Here is a 14,323-nt window from a genome sequence, read left to right on the forward strand (position 1 = left end):
GGTCCCCAGCAGCCCTGACCCCCCCGCCCCCCAGGGCCAGCGCCCCTGTGACCTGGCGGACGAGGAGACGCTGCCCCTGCTCGAGGAGCTGCAGCGGCGGCAGCACCACGTGAGCCCCCCCCGACCCCCCTGGGACCCCCCAACACCCCCTGGGACCCCTGGGATCCCCCAACAGCACCTGGGACCCCTGGCACCCCCTGGACCCCCCGGGACCCCCAACATCCCCTTGGGACCCCCCCAGGACACCCAACATCCCCCGGGAACCCGCAACATGCTCTTGAGACCCACTGGGACCCCCCTGGGACCCCTAAACACCCCCCCAGGACCCCCCAACACATGCTGGGACCCCTCAGGAACCCCCAACACCCACTCAGGGAAGACCAAATGTGGGGGGGGTGTCCCTGACACCGGGGAGGGACCCCACCCACCCCCCACCCCCCACCGTTATTTTTGGGGGGGACCCCATAGCCACTAAGGGGTCCCCAACCCCCCAGGACCCCCAAACCCCAGGGGAAATGGCTGGGGGGGGGGCAACAGACCCCAACCCCACTGCGGGAGCCCCGAAAGCCCCCAGGGGGGGGCCCAAACTGCTGCCCCTACTTGGAGAGGGGGGACCCCAAAGTGGGAGTTTGGGGGGGGGGGTGTGTCCTGGGGCCCAGCCTGGAACGAGAGGGGTGTTGGGGGGCCATCCGGGGGGGGCTCGGGGTCCTGACCCCGCCCCCCCCCCCGCCCCAAACCAGCTGCGGGAGCCAGAAGGAGCCGGGGGCGGCGCCGGCCCCCCCGATGGTGCCGGACCCCGACGGCGCCCCGGCACCCGCCTGGGGCGGCAAGCACCGCCGGTGAGACCCCGCCCCAAATCCCCCCGACCCCCCCCCGGCCCCCCCGACCCCCCCTGACCCCCCCCGGACCCCCCCCAGGAGCTCCATTTGCCGCATGAGCAGCCGGGACAAGATGTCGGTGCAGGATCAGTCCAAGGAGCGCCCGGGGCCCCTCCCCCCGCCCGGGGGAGGACGACAGCGGCGACGAGGGGGGGGACGGCGACCCCCCCCCGCAGGGTGAGCCGGGGGAGGGGCTGGGGTGGGGGAGGGGGAGGGGCACGGGGGCAGGGAAGGGGCTGGGGGTGGGGGAGGGGCACAGGGGGGCGGGGAGGGGGGAGGGGTGTGGGGGTGCTGGGGGACCTCGGCGCACCCCATCACCCCTCCCCCCCCCGTGTCTCCCCTCCCCCCCCCCAGGCCCCTCCACGGCCCCGCCTCCCCCGAGCTGCCCCCCCCAACGGCCCCCCCGCCGGCAGGGTAAGGCTCCACCCCTCCCATCCTTACATGGGCAAAGGGGTGGGGCTCTGTGGCCAGGCCCCGCCTCTCTGTGTGTGGGTGTGGCAGAGGGGGCGGGGCCCCCTGACGCTCCCCCCCCCCAGCCCCCCGCCGGGGGGTCTCTGCAGGACGGGCAGTTTGGGGGCGCTGCCCCCTCCCCCCCCCAGCCCCGCCGGCGCCGTCCGACGCTCCGCCTCCTCCCCCCGCCTCGACGCCCCGCCCCAGGTGAGTCCCAGCCCCGCCCCCACCCTGTGGGACATGCCCCATCGCATAGGCCCCGCCCCTTCCTTGGGCTCCACCCACCTGGGTTCCCTCCGCCCCTCCAGGCTCCACCTCAGCACTGGCTCCTCCTCCTCTGGCCCCACCTCCCTTCTTGGCCCCACCCACTTTTGTGTCCCACCCTTTTGTCTTTGACCCCCACCCCTTCTTTACCCCCACCCCTTTCACCCCGCTGTGACTCCACCCCTTTAATTGGCTCCACCCACTTTCTCTGGCTCCACCTGTTTGATTGCCTCGCCCCTTTCCTCTCTGACTCCACCCCTTTCTGTCTTGGCCCCACCCCTTTCTGCTCTGACCTCACCCCCTCCCTGGCCCCGCCCCTCCCTGGCCCCGCCCCGGCCCCGCCCCCCCAGCAGCAGGACTTCTGGGAGCTGCTGCAGACATGGAGCCGCGCCCCGATTGGCTCAGGCTCAGCCAATGAGAGCCCGGCCTCTCGGGAGCCAGCCAATCGGGAAGAAAGGAGCCTGTCAGGTGACCTGGTAGGAGGCTCCACCCACCGCCAGAGAGGGCGGGGCTTGGTTTAACCCCGTCCTTGCTGGGTGGGGGTGGGGGTGGGGGTGTCGCTCCAGGGTGCCTCGGGGGGGGGGGGGGGGGGCCCGGGGGGGGGGGGGCAGGGGTGGGGGAGGGGCGGGGCCCGGAAGCCTTGGGGGGGGGTCTGTGTCCCGTCCCCCCCCCGACGCCAGGGTCCCCTCCCCCACAGAACAAGGAGCCGCGCCTGGCCCGCGTCCCCCCGACCCCCACCCGCCGCCTCTTCGCGCCCCCCGACGCCGACGCGTGAGTCTGGGACCCCGCGGGGGGGGGTGGGGGGGTGGGGGCGCAAAGGGGGGGGCTGTGTGTGTGTGTGACACTCCTCAACCCCTCCCCGCCCCCCAACAGCCCCCCCGACGGCGACCTCCCGGCCAAGGCCGACGCCGACCCCCCGGCCCCCGCAGGTGAGCGCTGGGACGCCGGGGGTCCGGCCCACCACCCGCCCCCGCCCCTCCCCCGCGCTGTGGGGCTGGGGTCCCACCCTGCCCCCCCCCCTCCCCCCCCCCCAGGTCGTACCAGGCCCCGGTGCGGGACGAGGAGTCGGAGTCGCAGCGCAAGGCTCGCTCCCCGCCTCATGCGCCAGTCGCGCCGATCCACCCAGGTAAGGCGGGGCGGGGGGGGGGCTGGGGCCGCGGGGCGCCCCCTCCCCCGCCCCCGCGGCGCGCCCTGACCCCACCCCCACCCCACCCACCCCCCCCAGGGCGTGACCCTGACGGAGCTGAAGGAAGCGGAGAAGGCGATTGGCCGCGGCGGTGACGGGCGGGGCGCCCGAGCAGCGAATCCGAGAGGAGGAGAGGCGGGACCAGGAGGAGGGGGAGCCCCTGGAGAGCTCGGTGGGGGGCTGGGGGGGAGCTGGGGCGGGGGGTGGGGGGTGGGTGTGGTCCCCCCCTTCCCCCCACTAAGCCCCTCCCTCCCCAGGACCCCGCCCGCCGCACCCGGCTCCCAGCCACCCCTGGCCCGCAGGCGAAGAAAGGTGGGTGCCCCTCCATCCCCTCCCCCACCCCCAGGGACCCGCCCCCCCCCCCCCCCGACCCCTCCTGGGACCCTCCCCCGCAGCCCTCCGTGGGGGTGGGGGGGCCCGGACGCCTGGGTCCCCCCCATCCGTGGGTCCCGCACAGGGCCGGAGGCAGAGGCCGAGCCGCGGAGCCGCCCGGGGGGTCGGGACCGTCGGAAATCGCGGCGGGGGTCCGGCACCGAGGTGAGGGGGGTAGCCATGGTGGGGACCCCCCCCACCCACCGCCTGTTCCCTCCCCCCCGCCCCCAGGGGTCAGAGAGCGACGAGCCGGGGAGCGGGGAGGACGCCCCCCCCAACAGGTATGGGGGTGCTGGGGTGGGGGGGTGTCAGGGGGGGCTGCCACAGCCCCACCTCACCCCTCCTGCCGCCCCCTCCCCCAGCCTCCCCCAGCCCCCCAACGGCCTCCTGCCCCCACGCCCCCCCCCACCAGCCCCCCGCCTTTGACTACCAGCAGGTGAGTCGGGACCACCCTCGGGGGGCGGGGGGGTGTGATTGGGGGCGGGGGGCGGACCCCTGGGCCCCCCCCCAGGACCCCTGGGCTGCCCCCACCTCCCAACCCCTGCCCCCCTCAACTCCCGGGTGCCCCCTGTGTTCCACAGGCCCCCCCCCCCCAATATCTCTTGGGTGCCCCCCCCCCGATCCCTGCCCCCTCCCCCCTCCAAACCCAGGGCTGCCCCCCCCCAACCCCTGCCCCATTGACCCCTGGGTGCCCCCTGCGTCGTCCCACACACCACCCCCCCCCCAATCCCTGGGACACCCCCAACCCTGGGTGCCCCCCCTGACCCCCGGGTGCCCCCCCCGACCCCTGGGGTGCCCCCCCGACCCCGGGTGCCCCCCCTGACCCCCGGGTGCCCCCCCGACCCCTGGGTGCCCCCCCGACCCCTGGGTGCCCCCCCGGCCCCTGGGTGCCCCCGTGACCCCTGGGTGCCCCCCCAACCCCCGGGTGCCCCCCCGGCCCCCGGGTGCCCCCCGGCCCCCTGCCGCCCCCCAGCTGTACGAGGAGCTCTGGGCTGAGAACGAGCGCCTGCGGGAGCAGCTGCAGGAGACGGAGCTGAAGCTGACCCAGATCAAGCTGGAGCTGGAGAGGGTCACCCAGGTGGGGCTGGGGGCGCTGGGGGAGGCCCCCCAGGTTTGGGGAGGGGGTGTGCAGGACCCCCACCCCCGCCTTGCACTCTCAAACACGCACCCTCCCCCCTCCCGCCAGCGGCAGGAGCGGATCGCGGAGCGGCCGGCGCTGCTGGAGCTGGAGCGATTCGTGAGTGCTGGGGGTGACACCCCTCCCCCACCCCTGCCCAGCCCCTCCCCCACCCCCGCAGGGACCCCCGAATTTCACCCAGGGCTTCCATGTGCCCGCCCCAGGGACAGCCCCACCCCCACCCCCCCCCCCCCCCCAACCCTGACCCTATTGGGGTCCCCCAAGCACACACACCACCACCCCCCCCCCCGGACCCCACTGACACCCCCCCAGACTGCCCACAGCCTCCCCGAGAGCCCCCCCACAGGCCCACTGGACCCCCATAATTCCCCCCACCCCGCCAGGGGCCCCATGTGTCTCACCATCACCCTGTCGGGACCCCCCCCCCCCCCCCCGAGGGAACCCTCATATCCTCCCTGGGACCCCCACATGCCCCCAAGGCCCCCCAGGACCCTCCCAGGGACCCCAGACCCCCCCTTTGCCCCCCCCAGGAGCGCCGGGCGCTGGAGCGGAAGGCGGCTGAGCTGGAGGAGGAGCTGAAGGTGAGGTTGGGGGGGTTTTGGGGGGGGGGTGGGGGGGGGCCCGGAGGCCTGGGTCCCCCCTCACACCCCCTCCCCCCCAGGCGCTCTCCGACCTCCGCGCCGACAACCAGCGGCTGAAGGACGAGAACGCGGCGCTGATCCGCGTCATCAGCAAACTCTCCAAGTGACGCCGCGACCCACGGCGCGACCCACGGCGCGACCCACAGACCCCCCCCCCCCCACCCCCCCCGACAGCCAAACAGGGGCCCCGTGCCAAAACGAGGACCACCAGCCCCATTCCCCCTCCTCCCCCACCCCCAGCCCCACAGGAGACCTGTGCCCCACGGCTGCCCCACGGCTGCCAATCACCCCGGCGGGCAGCCAATGCTGCTGGGGGCGGAGCCAATGCTGCTGGGGGCGGGGGTCAATGGAGGGAGCGGAGTCAAGGTTGCCATGGGGCTGCCCCATTGCACTGTGGGAGCGACCGGTGGGGGCGTGGCCAGGGCAGGGTGGGCGTGGTGAAGCCGCACCCCCATGTTACTGTACAGGCCACGCCCCTTTGCTGGGACCACGCCCTCTGCATGAGGGTGGGGTGCTAAAGCCACGCCCCTGCACGCTTGCTCTGCCCACATGCCAAAAGTGGGCGGGGCTACCGCACGCCAGCCCCGCCCCCGGGCCCACGCATGCCAATCACCTGCTGCTCTTCCTGCCCGCCCCCTTTCCAAGCCAGGGGCGGGGCTTCCTCAGACCCCGCCCATCGCCGACGCCCCGCCCCCCCGCAGATATTTTTGAGCAAAAAAAATAAGGGGGAAAAGGATAAAAATAAACCAAAACCAGGTGGAGCCGCGTGTGATGGGGGAGGGGCGATGGGGGGAGGGGCACACACGGCCAATCCCCCCCACGGGTCTCTGCATCTGCACCTACAACTGCCCCTCCCCACCCCGACGGAGCCGGAGCCCACCGGGCCTCCCCTCCCCCCACCCCCCCCTCCCCCCCCCCCGGCGCCCCTTGCCTTCGCCCCTCCCCCCCCCCAACCATTCTCGGCCCTTTTTTTTTTACTTTTCCTCTTTATTCTGTCCAAAAAAAGGGGGAATCAGTTAAAAAGGGGGGGTGGGGGCGGGGCCAGCCCAGGAGACAGCGCGGCCCGGGGGGCACCGAAAAGAAACGAAAAGGGGGGGGGAGGGGTGGGATGGCGGGGGGGAGGGGCGTTTTACCTGCAGAGAGACGTGGGGGGAGGGGCGGGGGGTTGGGGGGTGGGGGGGAGGGGAAATAAATTAAATACGAACCAAAAAAAGAAATTTTTGAGCATCAAAAAACAAAGAGAGAGAAAAGGCGGCGGCGGCGGCTCGGACAGTCCCGGCTTGGCGAGTCTCTGAGCCCGGCGGGGGCTCGGCGGGTCGGGGGGGGCCCCTCCCCCGGCTGGCGGTGCTGGGGGGGCGAGGGGGCTCCGGTGGGGCCTCCGGTGGGTCTGGGGGGGCTCCGCCGCGGCGTCGGGGGCGGGGGGACGGCACCTGGGGCCACCTCGGCAGCAGGAAGAAGAGAGAGAAACTGAGACAGGGTTAGTTGGGGGGGGGGGGTGTGGGCGGCTGGACCCCCCCCCCCATCACCGGGACCCCCCCCCTCCACTCCCCCCCCGTTCCCCTCCCCCCCAGCTCCGTCGCTGGCGGCTCCCTCCTGCAGGGACCGAAAGAGAAGGTTATGGGGTGAGACGCTCCCCCCCGCCCCCCATAAAAGCAAGGGGGGGGGGGTGATGGCGGTGCGTGGGGGTGCCGGGACCCCCTCCCCCTTCCCGCCCACCCCCCCCCCACCGTCGTCGTCGTCGCTCCGGGCGGTGTCGCCCCCCCGTCCCGGGGGGGGGCAGGGGGTCAGAAGTGAGCCAGGACCGCCAAGCTCTGCTTGCAGTCGATGGCGGCGGCGTCGGGGCCGGTGAAGGAGAGGGGCAGCGCGGCCAGGAAGAGCCGGCAGCTCTCGGGGGAGTCGAGGGCCAGCGCGGCCCCGACCAGGGCGGTGGGCAGCGCCGGGCGGAAGCTGGGGAGAGAAGGAGATCAAGAACAGAGACAGGGCAGGGGGGCGCGGGGGGGGGGCACCCTGCGGGGCTTGGGGGGCGGCCAGAGGCTGTGGGGAGGCGCCCTGAGGCTGTAGAGAGGCACCCTGGGGGGTTAGGGGGCAGCTAGAGGGGGCTGGGGGCACCCTGCGGGGCTTGGGGGGCGGCCAGAGGCTGTGGGGAGGCGCCCTGAGGGGGCTGGGGGCACCTGCGGGGGTTGGGGGGCAGCCAGAGGCTGTGGGGAGGCGCCCTGAGGGGGCTGGGGGCACCCTGCGGGGGTTGGGGGGCGGCCAGAGGCTGTGGGGAGGCGCCCTGAGGGGGCTGGGGGCACCCTGCGGGGCTTGGGGGGCGGCCAGAGGCTGTGGGGAGGCGCCTGAGGCTGTAGAGAGGCATCCTGGGGGGGTTGGGGGGCGGCCAGAGGCTGTGGGGAGGCGCCCTGAGGGGGCTGGGGGCACCCTGCGGGGGTTGGGAGGCAGCCAGAGGCTGTGGGGAGGCGCCCCGAGGGGGCTGGGGGCACCCTGCGGGGGTTGGGGGGCAGCCAGAGGCTGTGGGGAGGCGCCCCGAGGGGGCTGGGGGCACCCTGCGGGGCTTGGGGGGTGGCCAGAGGCTGTGGGGAGGCACCCTGTGGGGGTTGGGGGGCAGCCAGAGGCTGTGGGGAGGCGCCCAGAGGGGGCTGGGGGCACCCTGCGGGGGTTGGGGGGCGGCCAGAGGCTGTGGGGAGGCACCCTGTGGGGGTTGGGGGGGCAGCCAGAGGCTGTGGGGAGGCGCCCAGAGGGGGCTGGGGGCACCCTGCGGGGGTTGGGGGGCGGCCAGAGGCTGTGGGGAGGCACCCTGGGGGGTTAGGGGGCACCTTGGGGGAGTTGGGGGCAGCTAGAGGGGGTTGAGGGGAAGGGGGAGCACCTGGGGACACCCAGAGGCTGGGGGGAGGCATCCTGGGGGGCTGGGGGGGCACAGCCCTGGGGTGGGGGATGCAGCCCCATGGGGGAGAGAGGGGCGTGGCCCCATAAGTTGGGGGTGCGCAGCCCCATAGGGGTGAGGTGGGACCCAGCCCCATAGAGGGGGGACCCACAGCCCCATAGTGGGGGTTGTGGCCCCATGGACGGATGGGGTGATGCTGGGGGGGTCAGAGCCCCACAGGTTGGGTGGGGGGCTGCCCCACAGTGGGGTGGGGCTGAATTGGGGTTGGGGGAGGGGGGTTGGAGCCCCCCAACTTTGCTATGGGGCAGAGCTAGGGAGGTTTGGACACTCCCAGCCCCCACTGTGGGGCAGAACCAGGGGTTTCAACCCCTCTCCCAGCCCCCACTTTGGGGCAAAATGGGGCATTTCACCCACCCCAAACACTGCTGTGGGGCAGAACTGGGGGCTTCAGTCCCCCAAGACCCCCCCTTGTGGGGCAGAACAGGGGGGTCTCAAGGCCCCCAGCCCCCACTGAGGGGCAGAACCAGGGGTCTTACTTCCCCAGACTCCTGTGGGGCACAATGAGGGGGGTGTGTGTGTCCCCCACAGCCCCTCTGTGGGGCAGAACACGGGGTCTCAAGCCCCCCAGCCTCTCTGTGGGGCAGAACAGGGGGTCTCAAGCTCCCCCCAGCCTCTCTGTGGGGCAGAATGGGGGATTTCACCCCTGCCTTGGGGCAGAATGGGGGCCTCCTCCCCCCAGCCCTTCTGTGGGGCAGAGCAGGGGGTCTCAAGCCCCCCAGCCCCTCTGTGGGGCGGAATGGTGTGTCTCACCCCCCCAGCCCCACTGTGGGGCAGAAGAGGGGGTCTCCCCGCCCCCCCCAACCCCAACCCCAACCCCCACCGCCCCGCACGACTCACCTCCGCCGCCGCCGCGGGGGTCCGGCTCCTGCTCTGCCCCCCTCCCCCGCTCCCAAACCCCGCCGCCGCCCCCCCTCCCCCCCTGCCCCGTGTCCCCCCCCGCCCCGGGCCCCAGCCCCCAGCCGGGGGGGCGCGGGACCCCCCCGGCGGCCCCACATACGTTTTGATCATGGCCTTGAGGGCCGCGCGGCGCTCGCGCTCGGCGAACTTGTCGATGAGGCGGGCGGCCATGGGGGGCGCGGCGCGGTACAGGCGGAAGAAGCGGTGGTAGTTGGCCAGGGCCCAGGCGGCGCGAAGGGCCAGCGCGTGCGACACGCAGGCGTCCCCCCGCAGCGCCGGCGTCAGGTACGCCAGCTCCGTCGTCAGGTCTGGGGCGGGGAGGGGCGAGAGATGGGGAGGGAGGGGCGAGAGATGGGAGGGGCAAGGGACAGGGGAGGGAGGGGCGAGGGACGGGGAGGGAGGGGCGGGGGGCGGGGGAGGGAGGGGCGAGGGGCAGGGGAGGGAGGGCGAGGGACAGGGGAGGGAGGGGCGAGGGGGAGGGGAGGGAGGGGCGGGGGCGGGGGAGGGAGGGGCAGGGGGCGGGGAGGGGCGAGAGATGGGGAGGGAGGGGCGAGAGATGGGGAGGGCAAGGGACGGGGGAGGGAGGGGCGAGAGAGGGGGAGGGGCAAGGGACAGGGGAGGGAGGGGCGAGGGACAGGGGAGGGAGGGGCGAGGGACGGGGGAGGGAGGGGCGAGGGACGGGGGAGGGGCGAGGGATGGGGGAGGGAGGGGCGAGAGATGGGGAGGGAGGGGCGGGGGCGGGGGAGGGAGGGGCAGGGGGCGGGGAGGGAGGGGCGAGGGGCAGGGGAGGGAGGGGCAAGGGGGAGGGAGGGAGGGGCGAGGGGCGGGGGAGGGAGGGGCGGGGGCAGGGAGGGAGGGGCAAGGGGCAGGGAGGGGCGAGAGACGGGGAGGGAGGGGCGGGGGGCAGGGGAGGGAGGGGCGAGGGGCGAGGAATGGGGGCGGGGGAGGGAAAAAAGGGGGGGAGGGAGACAAAGGGGACGTGAGAAACAGGGGACACAAAGGGGGGGGGATGGGGGGGAGGGGCCGCCTCGACGCGTCGGAGCACAAGGGGGGAGGGTCGGGGACCCCCCAAAGCCCCCCCAGGAGCGTTGGGGGCTCGGGGAGCCCCTGAACACCAACATGAACATGGGGGTCCCAGGGCGCCCCTAAATCCCCTCCCCGTGGCCGGGGGGGTCCCAGGGCGCCCCTAAATCCCCTCCCCGTGGCCGGGGGGGGTCCCAGGGTGCCCCTAAATCCCCTCCCCATGACCAGGGGGGTCCCAGGGCGCCCCTAAATCCCCTCCCCGTGGCCGGGAGGGGCCCCAGGGCGCCCCTAAATCCCCTCCCCGTGGCCGGGGGGGGCCCAGGGTGCCCCTAAATCCCCTCCCCATGACCAGGGGGGGTCCCAGGGCGCCCCTAAATCCCCTCCCCGTGACCAGGGGGGTCCCAGGGCGCCCCTAAATCCCCTCCCCGTGGCCGGGGGGGTCCCAGGGCGCCCCTAAATCCCCTCCCCGTCACCGGGGGGGTCCCAGGGCGCCCCTAAATCCCCTCCCCGTGGCCGGGGGGGTCCCAGGGCGCCCCTAAATCCCCTCCCTGTGACCAGGGGGGGTCCCAGGGCGCCCCCTAAATCCCCTCCCCGTGGCCGGGGGGGTCCCAGGGCGCCCCTAAATCCCCTCCCCGTGGCCGGGGGGGTCCCAGGGCGCCCCTAAATCCCCTCCCCGTGACCGGGGGGGTCCCAGGGCGCCCCTAAATCCCCTCCCCGTGGCCGGGGGGGTCCCAGGGCGCCCCCAACCCCCGCCCCCGCGCGGGGGTCCCCGCTCACCCCCCGAGTTCCTGGTGAACATGTAGTAGAGGATGCGATAGGCCGTGAACTCCCCCACGTTGCCCGGCAGGTTCTCGGCGTAGAGAGACTTGAGCTGCGTCTGGCACTGGTTGAACTCCTCGTGGTCGCCCTGCCGGGACGGGGGGGACCCTCAGGGCCGGGCTGGGGGGGTCCCGGGGTCCCGGGGGGTTCCCAGGGGGTCCCAGGGGGACGGGGTGGGTCCCCCAACCTCACCTTCTCCAGGGCGATGCGGGCGTGCGTCTCGTACACCTCCACTGTGAACTCGGTGCGGATGCCCTGGACCTGCAGGGGAGGGTGGGAGGGGGTGACAGGGGACCCCAAAATACCAGGGGAGACCCCCAAAAATCCAGGGGAGACCCCCAAAAATCCATGGGAGACCCCAAAAATCCATGGGATACCCCAAAAGTCTCAAAGACACCCCTCTCCGAAAACGTCCAGGATAGCCCCAAAACTCTGGGAGAACCCCTCAAAGAGTCTAGGGGAGCCCCAAAGCTCTAGGAGACCCCCAAGAGGTCTGGGAGACCCCCCAAAGGGTCCCAGGAGAGCCCCCCCCCCGCAAAGGTCCAGGAGAGCCCTAAAAGCTCTGCGAGACCCCCCCGCAAAGGGTCCAGGGGAGCCCCAGAAGTCTCAGAGACCCCCCCAGTGTGTCCAGGGGTGCCCCAAACATCTAGGAGACCCCCGCCAAAAGTTCCAGGAGAGTCCCAAAGGTCTCAAAGACACCCCCGAAAGGGTCCAGAGGAGCCCCAAAAGCTCTGGGAGGCCCCCCCAAAAGGCCCAGGAGAGCCCCCAGAACCCCAGGGAACCCCCCAAAAGCCCCCCCAGGGGCTCCGCAGCGGGCGGGGGTCTCACCGTGAGGTCCTGCCGGATGGATTTCATCTGCTCGCAGGCGAAGGCGTAATCCTGCTTCTCCTTCCAGTGGGGACTTCACCAGGCTCAGCGACTTCCTCAGCACCTGGGGCGAGACGGGGCGAGGGGGCAGAAACCGCGTCAGGGGGGCAGAAACGGGGGCGAGGGGGCAGAAACCGCGTCAGGGGGGCAGAAACGGGGGCGAGGGGGGCAGAAACCGCGTCAGGGGGGCAGAAACGGGGGCGAGGGGGGCAGAAACCGCGTCAGGGGGGCAGAAACGGGGGCGAGGGGGGCAGAAACCGCGTCAGGGGGCAGAAACGGGGGCGAGGGGGGCAGAAACCGCGTCAGGGGGGCAGAAACGGGGGCGAGGGGGGCAGAAACCGCGTCAGGGGGGCAGAAACGGGGGCGAGGGGGGCAGAAACCGCGTCAGGGGGGCAGAAATGGGGGAGAGGGGGGCAGAAACCGCGTCAGGGGGGCAGAAACCGCGTCAGGGGGCAGAAATGGGGGAGAGGGGGGCAGAAACCGCGTCAGGGGGGCAGAAACCGTGTCAGGGGGGCAGAAACGGGGGCGAGGGGGCAGAAACCGCATCAGGGGGGCAGAAACGGGGGCGAGGGGGGCAGAAACCACATCAGGGGGGCAGAAACGGGGGCGAGGGGGGCAGAAACCGCGTCGGGGGGCAGAAACGGGGGCGAGGGGGGCAGAAACCGCGTCGGGGGGCAGAAACGGGGGCGAGGGGGCAGAAACCGCGTCAGGGGGGCAGAAATGGGGGCGAGGGGGGCAGAAATGGGGGCAGAAATGGGCAAAGGGGGCAGAAATGGGGGCAAGGGGGGCAGAAATGGGGGTGAGGGGGCAGAAACCGCGTCAGGGGGGCAGAAACGGGGCAGAAATGGGGCGAAGGGGGCAGAAATGGGGGCAAGGGGGGCAGAAACCAGGCGAGGGGGGCAGAAACGGGGGCAAGGGGGGAGACGGGAGGAATGGGGCAGGGGGGGGTCAGGGACGGGGGCGGGGACAGAGATGGGGGTGAGCAGGAATGGGGCGGGGGGGGTCAGGACGGGGCGGGGGGGGTCAGGGATGGGGCGGGGGGGGACAGAGATGTGGTGAGCAGGAACGGGGCGGGGGGGGTCAGGGACGGGGGCAGGGGGGGGTCAGGGACGGGGGGGGTCAGGGACGGGGCGGGGGGGGTCAGGGACGGGGGCGAGAACAGAGATGGGGTGAGCAGGAACGGGGCGGGGGGGGTCAGGAACGGGGCGGGGGGGTCAGGGACAGGGGGGTCAGGGACGGGGGCAGGGGGGGGTCAGGGATGGGGGGGGTCAGGGACGGGGGCAGGGGGGGGACGGGAGGAACGGGGCGGGGGGGGTCAGGGACGGGGCGGGGGGGGTCAGGATGGGGGGGTCAGGGACGGGCAGGGGGGGACGGGAGGAACGGGGCAGGGGGGTCAGGGACGGGGCGGGGGGGTCAGGGACGGGGGCAGGGGGGGGGTCAGGGACGGGGGCAGGGGGGGGTCAGGGATGGGGCGGGGGGGTCAGGGATGGGGCGGGGGGGTCAGGGACGGGGGCAGGGGGGGGTCAGGGACGGGGCAGGGGGGGGTCAGGGACGGGGGCAGGGGGGGGTCAGGGACGGGGCGGGGGGGGTCAGGGACAGGGGCGGGGGGGGTCAGGGACGGGGCGGGGGGGTCAGGGACGGGGGCAGGGGGGGTCAGGGACGGGGGCAGGGGGGGACGGGAGGAACGGGGCGGGGGGGGTCAGGGACGGGGGCGAGGGGGGGGACTGAGATGGGGGTGAGCAGGAATGGGGCGGGGGGGTCAGGGACGGGGCGGGGGGGTCAGGAACGGGGCGGGGGGGTCAGGGACGGGGGCAGGGGGGGGTCAGGGATGGGCGGGGGGGGTCAGGGACGGGGCGGGGGGGGTCAGGGACGGGGGCAGGGGGGGTCAGGGGCAGGGGGGGGTCAGGGACGGGGCGGGGGGGGGTCAGGGACGGGGCGGGGGGGTCAGGGACGGGGCGGGGGGGTCAGGGACGGGGCGGGGGGGGTCAGGGACGGGGGCAGGGGGGGGTCAGGGACGGGGCGGGGGGGGGTCAGGGATGGGGCGGGGGGGTCAGGGACGGGGCGGGGGGGGTCAGGGGCGGGGGGGGTCAGGGACGGGGGCAGGGGGGGGTCAGGGACGGGGTCAGGGGGGGGTCAGGGACGGGGCGGGGGGGGTCAGGGACGGGGCGGGGGGGTCAGGGACGGGGTCAGGGGGGGGTCAGGGACGGGGCGGGGGGGGTCAGGGACGGGGGCGGGGGGGGTCAGGGACGGGGCGGGGGGGGTCAGGGACGCGCCAGGGCCCCTCCCCGCCGCGGGGCCCCCAGCGCACCGAGACCGGGCGGACGGTGGAGGGGTCGGGGGCGCAGGTGAGGCGCAGGTAGTGCTTGGTGACGTCCTGGCACGTCCCCAGGATCTTCAGCTCGTTCCAGTCGAGGCCCTCGGAGGCGCCGGGGGGGTCGGAGCCCCCCAGCGGGAGGACGAGGGGCTCCGGGCGCAGCTTTTTGGGGTGCCCGGGTTGGAAACGAGCCGCTCGTCGCTGCTTCTTGAATTCCTTCTCGGGGTCCTCGTAATCCATCGCCGGGCGCTTGCGGTTGCGCTTGGAGGGACCCTGGTCGTGCCTGCGGGGGCCGTTTTGGGGTGAAAATGCGCGCTTTCAGGCAGGGACGACGCCCGCAGACCCCGACCCCGGGCGCTGCCCCAGAGTGGGGAGCCCCCAAACCGGTCCCAGTCCCGTGTCCCCCCCCGCCACGTACCGCTTGCCCCGCTGCATCCGCATGCGGCCGCGCTCCACGTGCCCCCCCCGGCCGCGGGATTTCGGGGGGCCCCGGCGGGCGCCCGGACGGCTCTCGGCGCCGGAGAGGGAACTGT

The 14,323-nt window shown here is 74.1% G+C and overlaps 2 protein-coding genes across 2 annotated transcripts; one reads left to right on the forward strand and one right to left on the reverse strand.

Moving 5' to 3' along the window:
- Positions 1-4: 4 nt before the first annotated feature.
- On the forward strand, positions 5-5,683 carry LOC135310934 (protein phosphatase 1 regulatory subunit 12C-like; the record flags this gene model as incomplete). The annotated part of the gene is given in 19 exon segments (XM_064440057.1): positions 5-190; positions 469-839; positions 918-1,055; positions 1,233-1,292; positions 1,415-1,535; positions 1,943-2,068; positions 2,290-2,363; positions 2,466-2,521; positions 2,620-2,684; positions 2,686-2,718; positions 2,818-2,981; positions 3,036-3,090; positions 3,236-3,315; positions 3,382-3,431; positions 3,513-3,586; positions 4,124-4,228; positions 4,337-4,387; positions 4,819-4,869; positions 4,950-5,683. Coding segments are annotated over 19 exon segments (1,947 nt in total), but the record flags the coding sequence as incomplete, so codon positions are not given.
- A 444-nt stretch (positions 5,684-6,127) lies between these two features.
- Positions 6,128-14,318, reverse strand: LOC135310935 (leukocyte receptor cluster member 8-like; the record flags this gene model as incomplete). The annotated part of the gene is given in 8 exon segments (XM_064440059.1): positions 6,128-6,876; positions 8,868-9,075; positions 10,568-10,697; positions 10,802-10,870; positions 11,438-11,506; positions 11,508-11,540; positions 13,785-14,073; positions 14,209-14,318. Coding segments are annotated over 8 exon segments (1,071 nt in total), but the record flags the coding sequence as incomplete, so codon positions are not given.
- Positions 14,319-14,323: the final 5 nt, after the last annotated feature.

This window comes from Phalacrocorax carbo, unplaced genomic scaffold (assembly GCF_963921805.1).
Source record: "Phalacrocorax carbo unplaced genomic scaffold, bPhaCar2.1 SCAFFOLD_450, whole genome shotgun sequence".
Classification (NCBI taxonomy): Eukaryota; Metazoa; Chordata; class Aves; order Suliformes; family Phalacrocoracidae; genus Phalacrocorax; species Phalacrocorax carbo.